Genomic DNA, 24,043 nt, shown 5'->3' on the forward strand with positions numbered 1-24,043 from the left:
AAATTTTCTTTAAAAAGCAATATTTTATTTCACATATGTTAAAATCAAGTTAAAAATGGTTTACAACTTCAAGTTCCATATACGGCAAAACATCTACGGTTGATTGCACTTTCCATAAAGGCTACACTGTTTCCTCTACGTGTTTTGCCGACAACGGCTTCTTCAGGAGGCGTGTCACCAGAATTTAATAAGCTGTATTAAATTAATACATTAAACACAGTTTTTTCTTAAACAAGGTATTGTCACCAATTCATGCTTACCCATATCCTTATCTATCAAGAGGATTTACTCCTAATCAATGTTATTTCTAGTAGCAATTGGGTCCCTGGATCCCAAATTGGCACTTAGTCAGTCATAGAAGGGGCAATATAGTCCCAGCTATAAAAACAATATATATTCTTAAGTCCATATCCCTACTGAGATTTCATATATCTACATATTCCAACACACACATATGTTTTTCCCCCTATATATAGTTTTGAGGCCATTAAAGTATTACTGATGCTGTATATTAGTTCAGACTCCGAAAAAAGAGAGGGGGCGCCAAATTCACATTACATGCCATGCTCAATGGGTGGTTTGCCTTGCACTAGGCCAGCTTTAAATAATAAACAACATAAAAAGTTCCATTAATGTACTGCACCAAAACTCAAGGATAAATTTGCCATTTACAACCTTCCCTCTGTCTCTCACCATATGTTGCATGTAAGCGGTCCTTTTGGCATCTCCATGGCTAGAACAAAAGGGTCTTATACAATTATGCCAAATCTTGAGAAAAGTGTAGAAACCAGTTGCAATGAAAGCAAATTTGTTTTTCACTGATCAGACTTCAGTTCATTGTTACCTTCTGAGTTGCTCAGGATAAATAGCAGTTTGTGCATCATCATTGCTCTTTGTAATTCTCTATTGAATATGCCTGCAAGTGTTTTGTAAAGCAGCAGGCTTAGAGGTTGTCTAAATATCTTTGTTTTATTAACAGTTGTTTAATGATCAGTGCTGTGTACACTTTAAAATTCTGTACTTTCTTCTCTTTCGTTAATACATATTTTGATTTTATAGTAACGTGTTTTATTTCTGTTATTTTTCAGCTTAAGAATGCCAAAGAGGTTGCAGATTCCAATAGCCATGACTACATCTGTAAAGTAAGTATGACAACACGAAGCCAAACACATTGAGAGCAGTCAGCACCTGGCAGCATTGTTTTCTACAACTGTAATACTTCTCACTTGTCGACATTTTAATTCTTCATAAAGTCCCTATGACACTGTAATTGTATGCATTGTTTGCTGTTTGCAAGGACTGCTCATCATACACACTGAGCCGACACTGTTTATGAAACACAAGGAAATAAATCAACCATTGCATTGTGATTTGTCACAGAAAAAAGATGAACTGTGTCTGCTTAAAAGCCGGGATAAACTCAGTACAAAAATATCCATTATACTGAAAAGCAATTATTAGTTTTCTATTCATTTCCGAGTTTCCCGTTTATTAATTACATGGTTATAAGTAGCATTAATCAGTGGAGGATTTGAGAAACAACACATAGAGGAACACGGTGTTCTGGAAGCTTAACTCATATTTGAGCTATAATTTATTTGGTTACATTTAATTGGCTTGATGGCCTTAGACTCAGGTTTAGGCATTATGCTTATAGGTGGGTCAAGATGGTTCTGACTGTATAACATGGGACATTTCTGTCATCATCAACTGTTTGTATCCTAAGTCATATATCATTGCTACTTCTATTAGTTAACTTAATCTGAACTCCAGGCAGCTCTCCTAATACGCAGATAAAATGCATATACTCCAAGCTGATTTACCTACCAAAAGATTTTGTATTTTTCTCCATCCAGTCCTGAGGTTTATACAGCTGTGCCAGTTAGCACAGCCCCAGTTGGGAAAGAAACCTTATTTTTCTCTGTGGCAGTTGCAAGTAAAGCTTACCATAGATGGTTCAAACCCTGTATGGGCAGGCTGAATGTACCCCAGTTGATCAATCAACTGGGGTACAACCAGCCTGTCGGATTTTACATGCGAGTATTGTTAGTGGTTGTTACAGCTGCTAGTAATAATTTATGTTCTCCCGGCAGGGACGGCTTCCCCTGCTTCTCCCTGGGAGAACAATGGCAATGCAGTTTGCAGGAAAGAAAATCGCTCCATCTATGGCCGGTCTAAGTAACATTTCAGGCCTTGTGTCTCCCCAGCATGTGCCTGAACAATGAAAAAGGAAGCAGCACGATGATTAGCTCATCTCTGTCAGTGTGCAATCTCTCCCCTTCAGCTTGCTCCTTTTTAGCACATGAGTACTGCAGCACAGCTGACCAGCCTATTGTACTGCTTCTTCTTCTCCCAACTTAAGGTCTGCTATACATGGATTGCAGGAGGCTGATACCAGGTAAAATTCAGTTGCTAACATTGCTTGCATTAGAAAAAAAGTTGTATCAACGACTGGGCTCAGATTTAAGTTTTCAAAGATGCAAGCTTTTAAAACACATCATATCTGATGGGAGCCATAAAAGATCTAATATGATTCAAAGACGTGCACCTTTTAAAATGTCAGCTAATTTAAAAAACAGCACTCAAATTCCAAACTTTCTGCTTTGATTGATGGCTAATGTGGTGCAAGATTCTGATACTGTAGTGTTGGCTGTAGGAAGCCAATATGCAGCTCTGATCACAGCTGCTGCTGAGCTGCTGTCAGATAGAAAATTCAAATTCTGGGTTCACAAAGGAGATTGCCTATTATAGAACAAATGATATGGAAATGTATGCAAGTATTATTGTTTCTTTGCATGATGTTGACTCATAAAGGTACAAACAGTACAAACAACACATGCGTTACTTTACACATGGCCTATGTGATTGACTCACCTTTCTGTCATATATTTACAAGGGTCCTGACATGACACTGTGGTTTACTTCTGGCAAGCCACCTACCTGGCTAGCCCACAACTGGCCTTTCATCATTAAAATATATATATATATATATATATATATATATATATATATATATATATAAGTAAAGAGTAGTTTAAAAATGTCCTTCTTCTTATGTTGCTTTCCCAGAGACCTGTCACCTTCACAGTTTAAGTGGCTGAAGATCATTTCTAAACTACCCTGGGCAGTAGCCATATTGACATTACATCACTGTGTATATGGTCAATGTAATCTTGCTGCATAAGTGAGAAATAATATGCTACCAGGGTCAGCGTTTAGGTGCATAGCACAGGTTGACTTTTAGTGTGATGTCAAATACTGTAGGTGATTTAGTTTGACGTTTCTTTTGAATGAGCTGCGATATATTACGGTATGAAGAGGATGCTTATCTTTGTTAGGTGTGAAAGCGAAATGGCAAACCCATGCCACTTTAGTGCATTTCTGAATGCAAAAACAAAACTCATGCCATGCTGTGTGGCACATTGTATAAAGTAGTGTCATCCAGCTGGTTTACAATGATTAATTATGAATGATGCATCCCACCATATGTGCAAAGGACATTATTATTTCCACCCAGAAGCCTGGACTGATAGCTGGCTTAGCCTCTCAGTGAGCCACTGAGAGGCTGAGCCCAGCTGCTCCTGCCCCCTCCACAGCCCAGCGCTCCAGTGAGCACTGGAGGGGCAGAGGAGAGAGATGGTGAATGGCAGTCACCAGCTCTCTGCAGGCTGAGGACTGAGAGCTGAGCGATCATTGGTGTTTGATCATTCAGTCCTCGGTCTCAGAGGTGGCAGAGGACAGCTTGAGCTGGGATTGGTGCTGCAGCCATCTAGGAAAGTACAATTTTTATTTATTTTTTTGAGATTCCCACACTTTTTTTTTTAAATATACTGCTGATCACTTAGAGAAAGCCCATGGGATATATCATATTAGAATTTGTAAGCAAAGCCCTTGAAATAATCCAAGATAGTGTGTTCAACCCACTAAACTATAACGCACATTGTCTTTTGTGGTAACAACTATTATTCTTTTAACCGTGTGCTTGTTCGGACATTCAATTTTAGACATGTCAGTTTTTCAGAAATAAAAAAGTGTGCACAATTAATTATTACATACGATGATGATAAGGCAGACTGCAGACCGAGGACATCCAGAAATAACGATGCCGACTAGACCTATGTGCCTGCAGATGTGAATGGCTGCATTGGGAATGGTTGTGTAGAGAAGACAGGCAATGGGAGACTGCAAATCAGTAATCAAGGCACAGAGAAACTAACCAGATGTCAGATAATTCAGTGACTAATCCACCACATTGATCTGTGGTCTGAGATCCTGGAAAGACTTGACAGCACTGGGTTTTCAAGTCAGACTCCAAAGCCCTTAGGGCTTCGAACAGTAATCTTGGAAACTCGGAAAGTATTAAGCAATAGGCAGAGTTAAAATGAGCTACAAGATTCTCACATTTTGTCACTAACATGGGTTGCATGTACTGCTAGACATTATTGTATTTTAAGATCTTCACTGCATATGAAATCGCTGTATAAAGTACAAGCCTTGCAGCTACATCAAACACCAGTTACTAGTTAGCATGTATTTTTGTGTGTAATCTGCAGAGCGTTTATTGTGCCATGTGCAAATGATCATCCCACCTACAGCTAGGTTGCAATAATTCATGTACATAATGAGAAAAATGTGGTAATTTTCTAATTGAATCGATGACAGGCTGCTTTATGTAAATAAGTACAATGAACTCCTCTAAGCAATTAAAAGTAACCTTGCACATGAAGAGATAAGGCACATGAATTGCTGTTTGTTATGTATATCAGACATGAGGGAATTGCAGGGAAGTAGGAATGGTGTACATGTTACAGATTAGAATTCTTTTGATTTGATGGGCAATGCTGTTGTCCTAGACATAACACGTGTAATTACAGGTTTGTCCCTTTGTATATTATTCATAATAAACACTCATTGTACACGTCTGCTATGCAAAGATGACCTAAATCTATTGTCACACCAATATGTAAATAACGAAGGAAACCATTGCAATCCATGCTTGCTGTTGCAAATGAAAAACAGATATTTTCTTTCCACAATCCTTTTAAAGGTATTACTTGAAATTTAATTTTACCTCCTGCAGATTGTCAAATAAATTTGCAATGTCATTGCAGAGTGTATTTTGAATTCAAAACACTCACAAGGAATCAACTCCAACACAGGGAGAGCATGCAAACTTGTGTAGATACTGGGGGTTATTTACGAAAGGCATATCCACTTTGCACTGAAAGTGGTCTTGGTAGTGCAGTCGCTCTAAATCTAAGAGGTAGATCTGAAATGCGGGGAAGCTCTGCTGATTTTATCATCCAGTCACGTGCAAGCTAAAATGCTGTTTTTAATTTTCCTTGCATGTCCCCCTCGGATCTACAGCGACTTTACTTCCAAGTGCACTTGTCATGCAAAGTGGATTTTCCTTTAGTAAATAACCCCCAGTGTCTTTTTTAGGGATAGAATTTAGATCAAGGACCTAGGGTAGATCCAATTTCAGTTAAATCTCATTAATCGTCCATACCCACCACATTTGTTTTAAAATGTAAATATTGCACATTTACATTGTGTGCAATATACAAGCGGCCTTGTATAATGGTGTCATAACACCTGATATGCACAAACCACTAAGTATGAAGCAAGTAGTATCACAATGCCCAAGGAACAACCTCACCTCCGAGTCTCTGACACCACTGATTTCAGCACCAGCTGCAGTGGAGGAAGCAATGACGAGGGAGTGCAGACAAGTTGAATGTAGGATGGTCAGTGGGCCCCCTTGCAGAGACACTGTCAGTTTGACCTGCATGTGAAAGGGGACGGTGTCCCTTTAAAGTGTAACTAAACACTCAGCTGAAAATTTGTATTTCAGTAATGCTTACCCCACTAAACATCTGGTGGCGGCATCCCCAACAGGATGTGATCACACAGAAAAGGGTGACAATACTTGCAGTGAGATCTTGAAAAAAGTGTCATGATAAAAATTTTCAGACTTTAGTTACACTTTAATGAACAAGGGTGCAATGGCAGCTCATATAATTTAATTCAACTGCCAAGTTTTTTTTAAGGTTTAGAATATCTCATTGGATGTAATATTGCTGAGGTCATCAGTCAACCATAGGTGAAAAAAACAATAAAAATATTCTAAGAAAAAGAGAGCTATAAATAAATCATGCAGTGGTTGACCTTGCACACCTGGTCAGGTTTTGACTCTATGCAGGATTCAAAAAGGAGCCTGCTGCATGTTGCATCTGTGTGCACAGCTGTTCTTCCTCCCTCTTTTTCATGTCATCAGCAGCACCAATTATTTCACTTCCTGTGTCGTTTACTAGCACCAATGGCCCCAGTCCATCACCGCATTTCACGCATTTAAAAATTTCTTATAGGTGCCTGATCATTCTACAAATAAGCTCAGGTGACCATCGGTGAAATACAACAGAACCTGTAAACACTGCTCTCCTTGCGCAGTTTGTACTTGGGACCTATCCTTGTCATTTGTATCCGTGTATGGCAACACATGTTGTGTTCACCACCTTCCATGTTCTGTGCCAAAGATAACAACCAGACAGTCATATTTGAAAGCATGTTTGTGTCTGTTTTCAGTAACCTAACAAAAATCTTGATGCAAGATGGAATGTTTGTACTTGAAACTTAAATTATTGTAAGCTGAATAACATCCTTCAGAATATCACAGTCCTCTAAGTAATGCTTTATAAAACAGTGTGCAGGATGCATTCATGCATACACTGCAAATTGTATGATTCTAACATTCATACTTTAGGTTGCCTTTGTTTCTCCCATTTCTTTTGTTTAATGAGACAATGTTGTCCTATTTTCCAGTAGAAGAATTGTGAAAATTGGCTTTTGGCCAGTGGCTATAGATTGTCAGGAATATGCAATGCACAAATTCATATATTTTATATTAAATATTACTGCTGTTAAACCTATTTTAATAATATTCAACCGTGACTCCATTTTATAGGGCGAAGGAGCACAGCTGAGACTCAGTGTTTTATTGCTTCATAGAAAAGGCTTCTGGGTGCTAAATAATATTCAAATGATTCTTCTAAGCTGTTCATTTCAGCGCCCTACTAACCTCTTCTTATCTCTTCTCTGTGTCAAATTCCTGCCAGAATACAAATAGACACTGGATAACCGAGGGTGTTACACAAGTAATAGAGCAATAGATGCAGTCTTTTGGTATAACATGTCGAGATCCAAATATATAAAGAAAAATATGCAAAAATTAAAGACCGTATAATACAGATATGACAATGTGCAGAACTGGTGGAGACTGGGGCAGTAATGCATATCTTAACCCACAGCTTATAGTTTTAGATGGGTGAATGATAAAACCCTTGCAGTTTTTTTAATTGGCATCAGCATCCCATTGGAGAGTTTCCGTTACTACTTTTCCAGAGACACAATACTGTAGAAAGTGAGTGGAAATCTCTACAAAGTGAGGGGAAATCAACTTCGAACCAGTAACAAAAGTAGAATTAAAGATTTTTCATTACTTACTGTCCTAGAGGCAATAGAAACTAGGACAGATGGAGAGCATGAATCTCCCCAGTGAAAACACAAACAGTAAAACCATTACCAGGGTTTCAACACTTCCATAATCTACCTTAAATTTTAGATACAATTTAAGTGCTTTTGATGACAATGGATAATTGCTGATGCTGATAATTGTAGTGCATTTCAACTAGCTGTGCAACTATAGACTATGCATGTTAAATAATTTGGATTTTACTCTGTTAAATAGAGTCTACATAAAGCATATCTAATTAAAGTCATATGACCTCAAAATAAATACAGTGAGGGAAAAAGGTATTTGATCCCCTTCTGATTTTATACGTTTGCCCACTGACAAAAAAGTTATAAATTGATTTGCATTTTAATGAGTGAAATAAGCATTTGATCCCCTATGGATCAGCAAGATTTCTGCTTCTCAGGTGTCTTCTGTACAGGTAACAAGCTGAGGTTAGGAGCACTCTCTTAAAGAGAGTGCTCCTAATCTCAGCTTGTTCCCTTTATAAAAGACGCCTGTCCACAGAAGCAATCAATTAGATTCCAATCTCTTCATCATGGCCAAGACCAAAGAGCTGTCCAAGGATGTTAGGGACAAGATTGTAGACCTACACAAGGCTGGAATGGGCTACAAGACCATCGCCAAGCAGCTTGGTGAGAGGATGACAACAGTTGGTGTGATTATTCGTAAATGGAAGGAACACAAAATAACTGTCAGTCTCCCTCAGTCTGGGGCTCCATGTAAGATCTCACCTCGTGGAGTTTTAATGATCATGAGAACGGTGAGGAATCAGCCCAGAACTACATGGGAGAATCTTGTCAATGATCTCAAGACAACTGGGACCATAGTCACCAAGAAAACAATTGGTAACACACTACGCTGTGAGGGACTGAAATCCTGCAGTGCCCCGCGAGGTCCCCCTACTCGAGAAAGCACATGTACAAGCCCGTCTGAAGTTTGAGAAGTGTTGTGGTCAGATGTGACCAAAATTAAGCTCTTTGGCATCAACTCAAATTGCAGTGTTTGGAGAAGGAGGAATGCTACCTATGAACCCAAGAACACCATCCCCACCGTCAAACATGGAGGTGGAAACTTATGCTTCGGGGGTGTTTTTCTGCTAAGGGGACAGGGCAACTTCACCGCATTAAAGGGATGCCGGACGGGTCCATGCATCATCGAATCTTGGGTGAGAATATCCTTCCCTCAGTCAGGTTTTTGAAAATGTCGTGGATGGGTATTCCAGCATGACAATGACCCAAAACACACAGCCAAGACAACAAAGGAGTGGCTCAAGAAGAAGAACGTTAACCACTTGCCGACTGCGCGCTGTCGTTTGAAGGCGGCAGAATGGCTCCCCTGCGCAAATCTTCATAGCTGTACGGCGGCGGCTTTAAGGGGTATAGGGGGCATGCACCACATCACTGAGGAGCCGATGTGCGTGCCTGATGGCTGCGATGGCCGCCGGGCACCCCCTCAATCACTGCTGACAGAGCCAGAACAAGGATCTGTGTGTGTAAACATACAAATCCAAGTTCTTGCAGGGGAGAGGAGACAGATCGTGTGTTCCTAGTATATAGGAACAACGATCGATCTCCTCCGCCAGGCAGTCCCATCCCCCATAGCTAAAACATGCTGAGGGAACACATTTAACCCCTTGATCGCCCCCTAGTGTTAACCCCTTCCCTGATAGTGACATTTATACAGTAATCAGTGGCTATTCATAGCTCTGCTCTCTGTATAAATGTCACTGGTCCCAAAGTGGCTGCCGCAATATCGCAGTCCTGAGAAAAATCACAGATCGCCGCCATTATTAGTAAAAAATAAATAATAAAAATGCCATAAATCTATCCCCTATTTTGTAGACGCTATAACTTTTGCGCAAACCAATATACACTTATTGCGATTTTTTTTTTTTATTTACCAAAAATATGTAGAAGAATACATATTGGCCTAATCTGAGGAAGATTTTTTTTTTTTTTTTATATATATATATATATAAATTGGAATATTTATTATAGCAAAAAGTAAAATATATTATTATTTTTTTTTAAATTGTCGCTCTTTTTTTGTTTATAACGCAAAAAATAAAAACCGCAGAGGTGATCAAATACCACTAAAAGAATGCTCTATTTGTGGGGAAAAAGGGCATTCATTTTGTTTGGGTACAGCGTTGCACGACCGCGCAATTGTCAGGTATCGCAAAAACTGGTCTGGCCAGGAAGGGGGTAAATACTACCGGGGGTGAAGTGGTTAAGGTCCTGGAGTGGCCTAACCAGTCTCCAGACCTTAATCCCATAGAAAATATGTGGAGGGAACTGAAGGTTTGAGTTACCAAACCTCAGCCTCAACCTTCATAACTCAGGCCTCATACACACTATTAGATTTTCTGCAGATTTTTGTCTTCGAATTTACCAAAACCATGTAGTGCAAGGGCCTGCCTGATTGCATACCAAATGAAACTCTTAAGGTTTGACCTCATATTATATGGTTTTGGTAAATCTGAAGACAATCTAATAGTGTGTATGGGGTCTTAGAGAAGATCTGCAAAGAGAAGTGGGACAAAATCTCTCCTGAGATGTGTGCAAACCTGGTGATCAACCACAATAAACGTCTGCCCTCTGTGATTGTCAGCAAGGGTTTTGCCACCAAGTACTAAGTCATGTTTTGCGAAGGGGTCAAATAGTTATTTCACTCGTTAAAAATGCAAATCAATTTATAAATTTATAACTTATCTGAAATGCGTTTTTTTTTTTAATTCTGTCTGTCACTATTAAAATAAACCTACCATTAAAATTATAGACTGATCATTTCTTTGTCAGTGGGCAAACGTACACAATCAGCAGGGGATTAAATACTTTTTCCCTCACTGTAAACCTGCTAGAGAACTTAAACTAATCACATTGTAAAGACCAGGAAGCCTTCAAAACAAATCTGAAATACAATTCTGGAAACTTGCTACTTAGAGTTGGGTGTAAAAAAAAATCGAATTCTTGAACATCCCCTGAAGTAACATTAATCCACCCATTGTAAAAAAGGAGGCACAACCATAGCTACATTTAGTTAAGTAGGGCATCAGAGAAGCAACCAAGAGGCCAATGGTAGCAAGGAAGGCAGGGTTGAGACAACCCAGAGGCAGGAGAAATTAATCTGCCTCAGGCATTGTGGTGGAGAGGGCACAGCTAGTCCATGTCCCTTTAGGAGACATTCATTCTCTCCATTTGTTCTTCTGACCATTGTTACTAGATCTGATGGGGGGGGGGGGGATTCCAAATTTTATAATTGTTACCAAAACAGGAATAGAGGGAAATCTTGCAATGGGGACACAAGTTCTGGTGGCAACTGCTCAAGATAGGATTTACTTGATTTGCTTCACTTCAAAATTTCCTGTTGTGAGAAATCTTTTGAATGGGACACAAATGTAAGAAAAAATTGTTATGGGGATTTAACAAACCCTACTCTACCCAAAATACAATAACATATTTTGCTCCTCCGGAAGATTTACCCCCTTCATGACCAGGGCATTTTTTGAGATACGGCACTGCGTTACTTTAACTGACAATTGTGCGGTCATGCAATGCTGTACCCAAATAAAAATGTCATTTTTTTTCCCCACAAATAGAGCTTTCTTTTGGTTGTATTTGATCACTACTGTGTTTTTTATTTTATATATATATATATATATATATATTTTACTTTCGGCTATAAAAAAATGTAAAAATTAAAATTTCTTCATAAACTTAGGCTAATATGTATTCTGCTACATTTTTTTGGGTAAAAAAAATTTCTAATAAGCACATATTGATTGGTTTACACAACGTATAGCGTCTACAAAGTATGGTATATATTTATAGATTTGTTTTCGCACTAGTAATAGCGGCAATCAGCGACTTATAGCGGGACTGCGATATTGCGGCGGTCAATCAGACACTAATAAACTTTTGACACTTTAGCACAATCACTGTACTAATGACTGGCTGGGAAGGGGTTAAACATCTATGACAATCAAAGGGTTAACTGTGTGCCTAGCCAGTGTTTTTGCGCACTGTGGGATGTACTTTTACTAAGGCAAGTAATAGATTTTATTCCTTGCTTTGTGGGAAAAGAAAATCCATTACTTCCCCACTGACAGGACAGGGCTCTTGTTTACATGACGATCGGTGGATACCAGCGGTAATCCATTGGCCGGCATCCGCTAATCGACATCTGCTATATTTAATCACAGCACGGCCGGGACGCTGACAGAAGGGAAGGGGCCCTCCTACCCGGAAGTGCCAGATCACATACCTTGCCGCTGTATATCTATGTTATAAGGTCAGCAAGCACTGCTGAGTTGGCACTGATATGTAGAATTGATGGGCACTGATATGCAGCACTGATGGGCACCAATAGGTGGCACTGATATGCAGCACTGATGGGCACCGACAGTCAGCTGTGATGGGCACTGACAGGCGGCTGTGATGGGCACTTACAGGCAGCACTGATTGGCACTGATAGGTGGTACTGATTGGCACTGACAGGTGGCACTGATGGGCAGCACTGATGAGGTACTGAAAGATTAATGACAGGTGTTACTGCTGGGCACTGATTGGTACTGTGATAGGCTCTGATTGGCACTGTGGTGGGCACTGGCACACTTTATTGTTGGGACACTGCTGGGCACTGATTTACAGCACAGACCCCCCCTCTGACAGGGAGAGCCACGGATTGGCTCTCCCTGTCAGTGCGAACTGAGAAATGCTGCTTACCGGCACTTCCTGGTTCACGCAATGATCAGCTGTGATTGGTCACAGCTGATCACGTGGTAAGAAGCCTCTGACATGTTACCACGCCGGCATGTTATCCTGCTGGACGTCATATGATGCCCAGTCAGGATAACAGAACCACTTCCCGGCCGTCATTCTGCATACAGCGGGCAGGAAGTGGTTAATGTATTTCCACTACAAATTATGGAGAATCCAACGAGGGTTAATAATTATGCGAAGCAGTGTATGTAGCTGTCTCTTATTCACATTGTATTGTGTGTAAGACACTGTCCTGTTTACTCTGTAACAAATGTCTTATTTGCAGACATTTTGCATTTTCACATTCAGTGTGATGTGCTATTATTAATTTAATGAGGAAAAACCCTTCCAGTACAGAAATGCATTTTTTAAATTTCAATTACATTTCCTTTCATTCTCTTCAAGCATAAATCTTCCTTATGTTTATGAGGCACCTATTTCAGTTTAATTAAAGTAGCAAAACACTCGGTGCCAATACACAGCAGCATGAAAGGTGGCTGCTAAGACCAAGTATTATGTACACCATCTCAAGAAGATTTCCACTCTGCTACATGGAATGGAGACTTTCTGTTAACATTGTTGTTTTGTTTCCAGATGCAGAACAAATGCACATAATTAAGCAAATGCTTTTGTTTCTTAAAACAATTCTAACATTACAAACTAATGATTAACTGTGCAATACCCACAAATAACCAAATATGTTGTTTTCTGTACACTTGTAGGAGAACGGCACTGTCGGTGTTGCTGTGTTCAACCACGATAAAGAGAAGGATGCAGAAAAACAAAGGCAAACGCCTAAATCAGAGAAAGAAGCTTTGCTTATAGGTAAGCTAGGAAGCCAAAAGCACAACAATCTGCCAGCGCACACAGATTTACTGATGTTTTTGCTTTTGTTACTGGTCCCAAATTTTATGCACAGTAAAGTAGTTGTGAACACTTTCTAATACAGTTATACCTATCTAGGCACCATAACTGATTTTTCTTCGTTTCAGAAATGTTCTTTCTTACCTTTTGTACAAGATTTAAAAGTTCTGTCATGTGACCATGTATCTCTTCTTCCTCATTGTGAGGGGAGGAGTTACAGGACACTGTGCAGATGCACGGTGGGCCTGTATCCCATATTCTGTTCAGCCTGAGGCAAGATGCAGGCTGTGCTTGAGCAGGGGGCATATTTAAAAGGCAGGCTGTGATTGGGAGCAGGTATGTGTCAGAGGCAGGCTGTGATTGGTCAGGAGGCGTGGTGGCCTAACAAACTAGCCAATACAGGCATTCTGTGTACCTCTGAATGGCCAGCCAAAGGATAGAAACTGGCCACACAAAAACAGATTAGCTTCTGTGCTTTTATGTGATCAGTTTAGAATAAAAATGAAAGGTGACGGCCAGGATCAACCAGGTACTTCAGGTGGAAGCAGTACAGGAAAATTATAGAAATTAAGATTTCTAAAATACACATTTGTGAACACACACACACATAAAAAATAGGGTAACATACACTTTCATTCATAAGCAATCTGGAAAAATGTTTTTCTAGGGGGGTGTTCTGTAAGACTGCAAAGGGATCTAGAGAACAGAGTAGGATATCTGCATAGGAGAGACAACATAGGCAGTGGCCTAGGGCAACAAAGGGCTACCAGTCACACATCATGTTGCTGTCAGTCATTCAGTGTATAAGAGTGCAGAAACTTGCTGGCCCTGCACAGTTTATGCCCTTGTGTTTGTAGTATGGTGTACTTTGCCCTATTCTTTAAAGCAGTTGTAAAGGCTTGATTTTTTTTTCTAAAATTACAAACCTGCTCTGTGCAATGGTATTGCACAGAGTGGCCCCAAACCTCCTCTTCTGGAGTCCCCCCGCCAGAACTGTACCCTTCTCCTTTTCTGCTTGCTCTTGGGGCAGACTTGCAGGCTCACTCCCGAGCCAGGCTGTGTGTGTACATAGACACACACATTGTGGCTCGACCCCTTTCCTCCTCACAGGATTTGATTGACACCAGCAGTGGCTTCTGCCTCTTTGCCCTGCGAGGAGAGGAACAGACACCAGTGCCACTGTAGACGGGCACAGTGTTGGATTGAAATAGGACTTGGGTAATAATATAGGGAGGTGAAGGGGCAATACTACTACTGGGACATTTTTTATCTTAGTGCAGGGTTCGCATTAAGGAAAAAAAAAATTCTGCCTTTAGAACCACTTTAAGTCTTTAGTTGTAGGTACACTGACGTGGAGTGGTCCTTTCAGCTTTTCTGACTTTTACCTCCGTGTGTCTTCTATGGCTTTGACATCTGATCATGCTATATGTGTTATACTAAGGCAGGCACAGACAGAGCAAACACGGGTTGCAGGAAAGAAAATTGCTCAATTCCCCATCAACAGTCAGTGTTGATGTGGGAATCCCTCCCGCAGAGCCATTGTGTTCGCCGGGGGGGGGGGGGGGGGGTCGGGGCAAGGTGTCAATGCCAGGAGAACACAGTGATTATTGCTAGTGGCTATAACATCAACTTGCGTACATTCAGCCTGCCCATACATGGTCTGAATCTCAGCTGGACCGGATGGGATTCGAACCGTCTATGGCTTTAGGCTAGCCAATCAAATGGGGTAGGAAAGTGATGGCACAGGAGTAAGCTAGGGTTTCAGAAATGATTCATTTTACCTGCTGGAGGGGCTTGTATTTAAGTTTCTTTTAGGATAATAAGACCTGATGGAACACTTCAGCAGTAGACAATGGTCTATCATAGTCCTATGACAGTACAAGACAGGTTTTTTTTATTTTAGTTTGTCACTTCCTTTCTTGCCTAATTATCAGATACATAACACGGGAAAAAGTAAATGATGTTGTTGCTATGTACTGTGACAAATATGTAAGTCACAGAAATGGATAAACAGAGTTAATAATGGTTTGATAGGTAAAAAAAAGGTAACCTCTGTGAATTCTAACTGTGTATTTAGCTTTCTGGCTGGTATCTTGTTTTTCATCATTGTTATAGTTTGATGTAAAGAATTGTTTGCATGTACAAGCTCGCTGTTACTAACATTTTTTAATCTTCTGGTTGGTTTATTTCACTGAAAACTAAGCAACAACATCAGGGGTGAATCGTACCTTTTTTACACTACCATTTAGCGGTAATGGGAATTAAATCGTTTTTATGACTATGAACGGTGTAATTATTGGGAAACTTCAAGTCAATGTGTTTCGTGACACATCTATATAAAATATTTTCTCTAGGGAACATCCACACTAAGAAAAATGATAATTGCCTTATTCCAGTTGCTGCAATTTTGTATTGGCAAATCAAGCATAAAATGGATGGTTAATAAGTTTCTAGCAGACTGAAATGAAAAAATACTGTTCCACATTGTTTTTTCACACTTACCTGGCTGCAGAATGTGTCACGTCTGTGTGCTAGCACAATTTAGTAGAATCATTCAACTTACAATCTTTGACAAGACTTCAGGTGAGCTGAGAAGCCTGGTGACTTCAATTCATCCGGAAGGTAGATTATATTTTACAGCAGTCTCACCTCCTATCATTTTACCAGCTCTTGACATGTCATGTATTTTCGTTTTACAAGATGCAGAAGGCCACAGTTGTCTAGCTATATTTTGATATGTCATATATCCTTTTGCATTTAGGTATCGTATCAACATTTCTCAATGTCCATCCCTTTGGCGCCAATATAGAATACTTGTGGTCTTATCTTCAACAGCTGGACTCAAGGGTAAAATTTGTTTCCTTGTAAAGTTTACTGTATGTGTGAAATTCCTACTGTGTATAAGAAACCCCCCTATCCTGGCTGCTGATTGTAACAAATAACTTTGGACTTACCTCGCTAAATTTTGCGTTTTCACTTTGTGAAGTTTTATTTAGGGATATCCCCACATATCCATGGGCTCACCACCTCTTTTGCCGTAGAATGTTTTTTTTCTTATTTGTCTGGCACCGTTTCTTATAGTGTGATGAGTTCTGAAAGAAAAGAGACTAATGCCGCGTACACACGAGAGGAATTTCCGACAGAAAAACTCAGATGGGAGCTTTTCATCGTATATTCCGACCGTGTGTATGCCCCATCGGACTTTTTACGTCGATTATTTAGACGGACTTAGAGAACATTTTCTATATTATTCCGACGGAACAAATTCCTATCGGGAAAACCGCTCGTCTGTATGCTGTTCCGACGTACCAAAAATGACACATGCTCTGAAGCAAGTACGAGACTTTATACGTGTTGTCCCGTCATACGTGTTGTACGTCTCCACGTTCTTGACGGTCGGAATTTGGTGTGACCATGTGTATGCAAGACAGCTTGAGCGGAATTCCGTCGGAAAAAGCTTCAGAGTTTATTCCGACGGCAAAACCGGTCGTGTGTACAGGGCATAACAAGGAGGTTTTCATTTTGTATAGAAGAAAATCAGCTGCACTCAGTATAAGATAGTCCTTGTAATATCATGGATTGTACTGAACAAGTGAAGCCACACCTGGGACCTCCCGCTCTAACATGCCTCACCCAGAAATTGGCACCCCACAGATTTGTTTGTATTCGCCTGGAACGTCTCTACATGGGATTTATGTGTCAGCTTGAATTAGCTGTCTGGAGAGCACCAGTTAGCAAGAGAGAGGAAGCAGTGTGTTGTTTTTACCTCTTTGGAGGTCTTTTCTGACTTCTCATTTTGCAAGTACCCAGGCTGTCACGATGAACATCTTGCTGCAGTACTTTAACAACAAGTATTCCAGTAAGGAATACATTCTGATTTTTCTACTTAATTGGAATCAGTGATTTATAAAGCATTGAACCCAGAGGTTCAGCAAAACTACCCGAATGCTAGATAGTATTTTTAAAAGATGATGACATCCCCTTTATTTGATTTAGCAAAGGGTTTTTTTTTTTAAATTTCCCACAGTCCTTTAGTAAACAACCATGAAGAGGTCTCGTTTTACAATTGAGAACGATATTTTATGGCAGTACTCGTAGACCAGGTTTCAACAGTTGGTGGTACAGATGAAAGCTGAAAATCTGTTCACTGGAGCTGTATGAGGAGAAGACACTTCATGGAAGAGGTCACAAACAAGTTTTCCAGTTTTTAGTAGCAGACGCCAATATAGTAACCACTTCTTAATGTATTGATGTTTTCCATATCAGGTTGTATATGATATCTATTGACTTATGAAAATCAAAATAATGCTATGGATCTATTGGAAGTGTACATTAAATTAAGTAGCAAGTCCTTGCTTGTAAGTTTATAAGTGCTTATGGAAAAGCCATCCTGTTGGTCTTACTAATTAAGAGTATTTTACCAGGACTTATATTACTACAATAACATTGTCTAAAAATGACAGCCATCCAGATAGATAACATTGACTGGAAGCATAAAAGTTGCATTACCATTTGTACTGTATTAGTGAATGTCTTGCTATTAGGGAACTGCGCTTTGCTTGTTATAATTGTATCAGGCATGATGAATTAATTTGCATTCATATGGATGTCACCTGCATTTCCATGGATGTTCTACAGTTCACTCATTTAGCGATTGTTAATAGACATTTAGAATGAGGTGTTACTAATTTAACACTGTGGGAGGTTTCATGAAAGGCAATTACAATGTTAATAGTTTCCAAGTAACATGAAAACTCCATCATGACACAGTTCATGGCATAAATAGTGCATTCTAGGATCTTCACAGGTTAATAACAAACAGTTTATTATCAGTGTAGCAGGAAATGATTGTTAAATTACTAGTAAAACAAGAACACTGTCAACCTATTTGTAATCTAATCTATTTAGAATCACATTTCTTGAATGTGAGCTACCGTTATCTTAGGAAAGCAATTGCATATCTATGTTTACTGTATATCTATTTAGGGATAACAATGTGAAAGTTATGTAGAACTCTTCATCATGGCATGCTGCTACATAGGAGACAGTTAAGGCCTCTGACAACAGGCTTTGGCCTTGTGTCCATGGGCAAATGCAGTGTGATTTCAGAGACATTTTGAATGCATTTGACCTGCTTGAAGTTGCTTTTGCATTGCAATTGAGAAAAGCAGATCCGACACAAGTAAAAGCCCGTCAACACAGGCTCATATATAGATAGTGGCCCATGCTTGCTTTTGGAATACATGAGAAATCAATCGATGATGGTTGATAATTTTGCAACTTGCACATACCTCCTAATAGTGCCTCGGAGTCCTCATTATTTACAAATTCACAAATACAAACTTCAGATCCAACTTTATATAGGCAGCACCACTACTAGCAAAACTATAGACTCCCTTTAAAACAAAAATAATGATCTTTATATTCAGCTATGTGACTGTAATTTTCAAATCCCATTGGATTTAGCTGAAAACAACTGTCACGTTTTGAAAATTAGAATCCTTATCCTGGTATTTTAGCTTTGTGAATTGGGTCGTATGCATCACACCATGTGATTAATGGTAAGACGCCAGAGGCTGGAGCTGGGAAACAGAGCTGAAGTTTCTATTTGAATATTTGAGCCTCCTGAGATTTAAGGCTCATAGTGCATTGTGAAAGATATCAGAAGGTAAGGGTAGGCACCTCTGGGCACCTTCTGTTCACCACTGCTAGTAGTTTGCAACTTTAAATGTCATCACGGGTTTATGCTTTAATATGTAAATAACCATTGGCCATCTCTGTTAATCATTAGGGTTGTTCTTGGTAGGGATAAAGCCTTCAGGTAGCTTGTTTTCTCAAATAGTTAATTGCACACACTGAATTAACATCCATTTTGACTATATGTCCTGGCCATTTTCAGTGTGTACAGTAAACTTGTTAAACCTGAAAAATAAAGTGTTTATATATATATATATATATACAAACACACATACACAATCTTTTTTTTTTTTAAATACCGTAGTTTTGTTATTGGATTATTGCAGTTTGCAATATTTTAAACCTGATGGCTTCAAGAAAACTAAACTACTGCACCAAAACTAATGTAAGAAAATGAAAGGCTACAGTTTTGCTTTTGTGTGGTGCGGTGCCGTAATAATTCCTGATAACTGCATCTTTTGTGTGAAAAAGGAAACCTGTACTGTACTGAGGAAAATATGTAGGCAGATATTGCTGACTTCAGAATGCTTGTTGCCTTGTTTTAACACTTTGAGTTACTCACCCGACACAAGTATTGAGATCTGGTGTTCTGACTTATATTATGGCTTTCTAATCCGCATGCTTGTTCCAAATTTATGAACCAGAAGGTCCTTTAGGCTTGATTGTGTGTTCTGTGAAAAACGTGCGTCATGCTTGCAGTGTCATTCATTGTTGATAGCACAGGCAGCAGTTGTGCATTTTTGCAGCAAATGCATGGCACGTAAAAAAAAATATGTGAAGCTCAGTACCCAAAAAGGTGCAGGAGCATCTTTGGCACATATGTCACGTGTAGGGCCGGCTATTCAAATGAAAAGTGCACTTAAAAAAAAAATGCATTCACACATCACAGAAATGTGAATGGCGTCTTAAAGTAAATTTGTAAGAAATGTACCTTTGCCAATTGTCTCCTGAAATGCCATTGGCCATATTCTTTTGGTCTGGACCTCCCATATATGCATGTTTTTTTCTGATATCCTTTGTTCTGGACCTTCTTCATGTATGCACACTTTTTATTGGCCATATTCTGACCCCCTGCTTGCAGGGGGGAAAAAGGACATACATTTTTTAAGTCGGTAACCCAGAACAAATGTGCACACCAGAAAAGTCTGAAGTCACAATTGACAGGCTAGCTCTGATTCAGTGACTCAAAACATTGATGCCTGAGTATCAGTGAGATAGCCAGTCCTGCTGGAGTTTTCAGAAGGTGAACCCAACAATGTCATGTCAGGCTTATGCAATTTTAATTCTTAAAGCAGACCTTCAGTAATTTTATCATCTTTCCATCAGCCCTTGTTGTTTTAACTTTGGATAGTAAAAAAAATGTTCTGCCCATAAATACCTTATACAGCCCACTTCCTGTTTCTTGTCAGGTCCTTAGCCTAGGCTTATGACATCATGCACAGCTCTCTCACTCTCGTGAGAGTTTGCCAGGAAGGAAGGGGGATGAGTCATAAGAGGGCCAATGAGAGCTGCAGGGCTGCAGAGCAGGATTTGTGTGTCTGTGTAAATCCAGTAAGTGAACAGGCAGCAGCTTTAGCTGCCCACAGCTAAAATAGATGCAGCCAGACTTAGTTGTGGGAGAAATCTGCAGCATATTTGGCAAGTACAGAATCACAGTATATATAAAATAATATGCAAAGCGGTTGGAGGGAAGCTTTAGAATGGTAAAGATGTTTTCATTACAAATTGCAGTTTGGGTCAAATACCTGCTTCCCCAACATCCAGTGTGATTCCTCCAAACCACCTATTTGTTCTGTAGTGACAAACGAGCTGGCAGTAGAAACCCCACCCTGCAGCTAGGAAGTAGGTATTCCACATGCAAGATAGCAACAGAACTCACCCAAGCTCTACCGCTATAATGTAAGACCCCTTTCACACTAGGGCAGTGCGGGTGTTAGCGGTAAAGCGCTGCTAGTTTTAGCAACACTTTACCGCTGTTATAGCAGCCCTTTTTGGCCGCTAGCGGGGCACTTTTACCCCCCCCGCTAGCAGCCAAAGAAAGGGTTAATAGCGCCCGTGTTGCTGCGCTGCCCAATCGCTTTCCAGGCTCTTCAGCTGCCCTGAGTAAAATAGTATACATCATTAACACGCAGGGCGTTTTGAGAGCATTGTATACACCACTCCCGCACTGCCCCAAAGATGCTGCTTGCAGGACTTTTTTTCCCGTCCTGCAAGCGCACTGCCCCAGTGTGAAAGCACTCAGACTTTTTTTTATATATATTTGAGTGGTGTGTCCTGTTTCAGATGAAATAAGCAAGTAAGGAGAATATTTGTTGCTGTATTGTTTATTTCCTTTACACCCAACAATATATAATTGGCCTTTACTGTAAAAGCTGAGCATGTATGTGTATTGGCTATGACCTGTTGTTTGTTTTGTATGTAATATACTTACATTTCATCTGGTTAATTAGATTTTCTAACAAAAGGTTACAGGCTGATTTTAAAACACACAAAAGTCAGGTTTGTTGTAATTACTATTAAACAAAGAGGTAGCATTGGCTGTCACTGGGTAAAATAATGCACACCATTAACACGCATTTATGTGGAAGGTAATGCAGTAACCGTAGCATCTGATCACAATTAGCATGTATCTCCTAAAAGAATGAAATGCTATAAAGAATGAAAATGTCTGTTTTGTTGAAGTTCTTCTAAGACTGCCGATAATTGATACATTTTTTTTGGTTAAACCAGCAGGTTGAACAAAAAAAAGTGACCAGATTCCCCCATCCACACATTCAAAGTGGATGGGAGAATCCTCCATGCTGAACTGTTGTATTCTGACACTAGAGAGACTTCCCTGATGTCAAAATACACTGATCAGCATTGCAGGCTATAATGCTGATCGAGTGGGGAAAATTTGACAGGGTTGTTGTACAGAAGTTCATCGGTAGATCAACATCTGTAACAACCTCAGTGCCCATACATGGATTGAAATTGAAAAGGCCGAATCTCAATCCATGTATACGCGGCTTAAGTCTTCAGACTGTTCATAAACTGCCCTTCCATATTAGATTTACATAATTCAATGTAGCAAGGTTCTGAATAAGTCTTTTTAGGCCAGCAACAACTATGGAACTTACCATGTTTGTGGTCCAGACATACTTTATTCCCAGCTTAATAGCTCCCAGCTTTCCCCAAGCTTTGGTGAGCTATACAATCTGCTGGCGTTTGAAGAAAATGTGCACTATATCCCCTTTCTATCAGGAAAAATACAAAAGCAAGTATGTTACTTTCACATAATCAGAGGATTAATCTTTGCTACAGGCTATCACATATAAATAAAACCAGGGAGCTATTAGGTTTGGCATGTAGAATGTATGGACCCCTCACTATGGCATGGTTCAGAACCACCTAGGTGCATTAAAAGTTTGCAAAACTGGCATTGATAGCATGACTAGAAGAGCATATTGAGGGCTTGTATTGATTTATCTTACTTTTTTCTATGTACACGTAAGACCAGTAGCCATTGCAGTGACAAAATAACAATACTCAATTAATGAATCTATTAGAATCACCTGGGTCCAGACTTCAACACACATGGCTATAATTCAGAATCGAAAAGTCTGTGACTCTGCAACTGAACCTGATTTCAGATTAATGCAAAGGACAGTAAAGGCTGCTTTATGATGACTACTACACGTCGCCCCCTATACCCTCTCTAACACACATCTTCAGTCTCTACTTCTCAACTGGCATCTTCCCTTCCCCCATAAAATATTCACTGATCACCATCATACATAAAAAGTCCTCTCTGGGCCCCACCAGTCTGAACAACTGAAGACCCATTTGCTTGCTTCCTTTTATCACCAAACTTCTATAAGGTTTATTCTTCAATGGTCAATTTTGAAAAAACACAATATTTTGTAGTTTTTGCTATAATAAATATCCGAATTTAAAAAAAAAAATTAATACATTTTTTCCTCAGTTTAGGCCGATATGTATTCTACATATTTTTGGTAAACAAAATCGCAATAAGTTATAGCGCCTACAAAATAGGAGATAGATTTATGTCATTTTTATTATTATTTTTTTTTACTAGTAATGGCGGCGATCTGCGATTTTTATCGGGACTGCGATATTGTGGCGGTCAGATCGAACACTTTTGACACTATTTTGGGACCATTGGCATTTATACAACGATCAGAGCTAAAAATAGCCATTGATTACTGTATAAATGTAATTTGCAGGGAAGGGGTTAACACTAGGGGTCTATCAAGGGATTAACTGTGTTCCCTAGGTGTGTTCTAACTGTAGGGGGGATGGGACTGACTAGGGGAGGAGATAGATCGGTGTTCATACTTAGTATGAACACACAATCTCTCTCCTCTCCCCTGAGAGAACCGGGATTTGTGTGTTTACACACATAGACCCCGGTTCTCGCTCTGCCATGAGCGATCCCGGGTGCTTGGCGGTCATCGCGCCTGCCAGACACGTGCATCGGCTGCGGAGACATGCAACACGTGCGCCTGCTGTCACATCTTAAAGGAGTGATGTACATCTACGACGATTTGCCCAGCCAAACCAACCTGCCGCAGTATAACTGCGGAGGCTGATCAGCTAGTGGTTAAAGTCTAGCTTTTGTCTACAACACTCAACTTAAACTGCTCTTCTAAAATGCATGAACTAATTAACAGCTAAAACCAATGGACACTACTCAATACTGTTATTAGACCTTTCTGCTGTCTTTAATACAGTAGACCACCTTTTCTTCAAAAAAAAAAAAATCACTCCTTTGGCCTCCAAGATGCTATTTTCTGGTTCACTTCCTACTTATGTGCTCCTCCAGCGTCACCTACAATTCCATCTCCTCCTCTCCTTTTATATTTTCTGTAGGGGTCCCCCATGTTTCCATCCTTGAACCCCCTCTATTCTTTATCTATGCTTCCTCCTTTGGTCAGCTGACAGCTTCCCGTGGCTTCTTATATCATGTCCATAATGATTACACCCAATTATATCTCTAAAATTTTCATGTCACACCCCTTTCTAAAGCAGTCTTTCCAAAATTCAGCTAATAATGTTTCCTAACCCCTGTACCCCATAACTCCTCATCCTCCTGTACTTTTACATCACAATTAAGAGCACAACTATCAGCCCCTTCTTGCATGCCAGTGTGATAGGTGTAGTCCTGGATTATGAGCTCTTCTTCTGG

General features: G+C 39.8%; 1 protein-coding gene across 6 annotated transcripts in view; it reads left to right on the forward strand.

Annotated features, from left to right (window-relative positions):
* The window catches only part of ENOX1 (ecto-NOX disulfide-thiol exchanger 1), an 855,443-nt gene that overhangs the window by 827,142 nt on the left and 4,258 nt on the right, over positions 1–24,043 (forward strand). For all 6 annotated transcript variants that reach the window (XM_073614184.1, XM_073614181.1, XM_073614186.1 and 3 more), the window contains 3 exons: positions 1,089–1,142; positions 13,017–13,119; positions 15,920–16,005. In XM_073614184.1, the coding sequence (XP_073470285.1) occupies positions 1,089–1,142; positions 13,017–13,119; positions 15,920–16,005 (243 nt within the window). The remainder of the gene's footprint in view (positions 1–1,088; positions 1,143–13,016; positions 13,120–15,919; positions 16,006–24,043) is intronic.

The sequence above is a fragment of the Aquarana catesbeiana genome, linkage group LG02 (genome assembly GCF_042186555.1).
Source record: "Aquarana catesbeiana isolate 2022-GZ linkage group LG02, ASM4218655v1, whole genome shotgun sequence".
In the NCBI taxonomy this organism is placed as follows: Eukaryota; Metazoa; Chordata; class Amphibia; order Anura; family Ranidae; genus Aquarana; species Aquarana catesbeiana.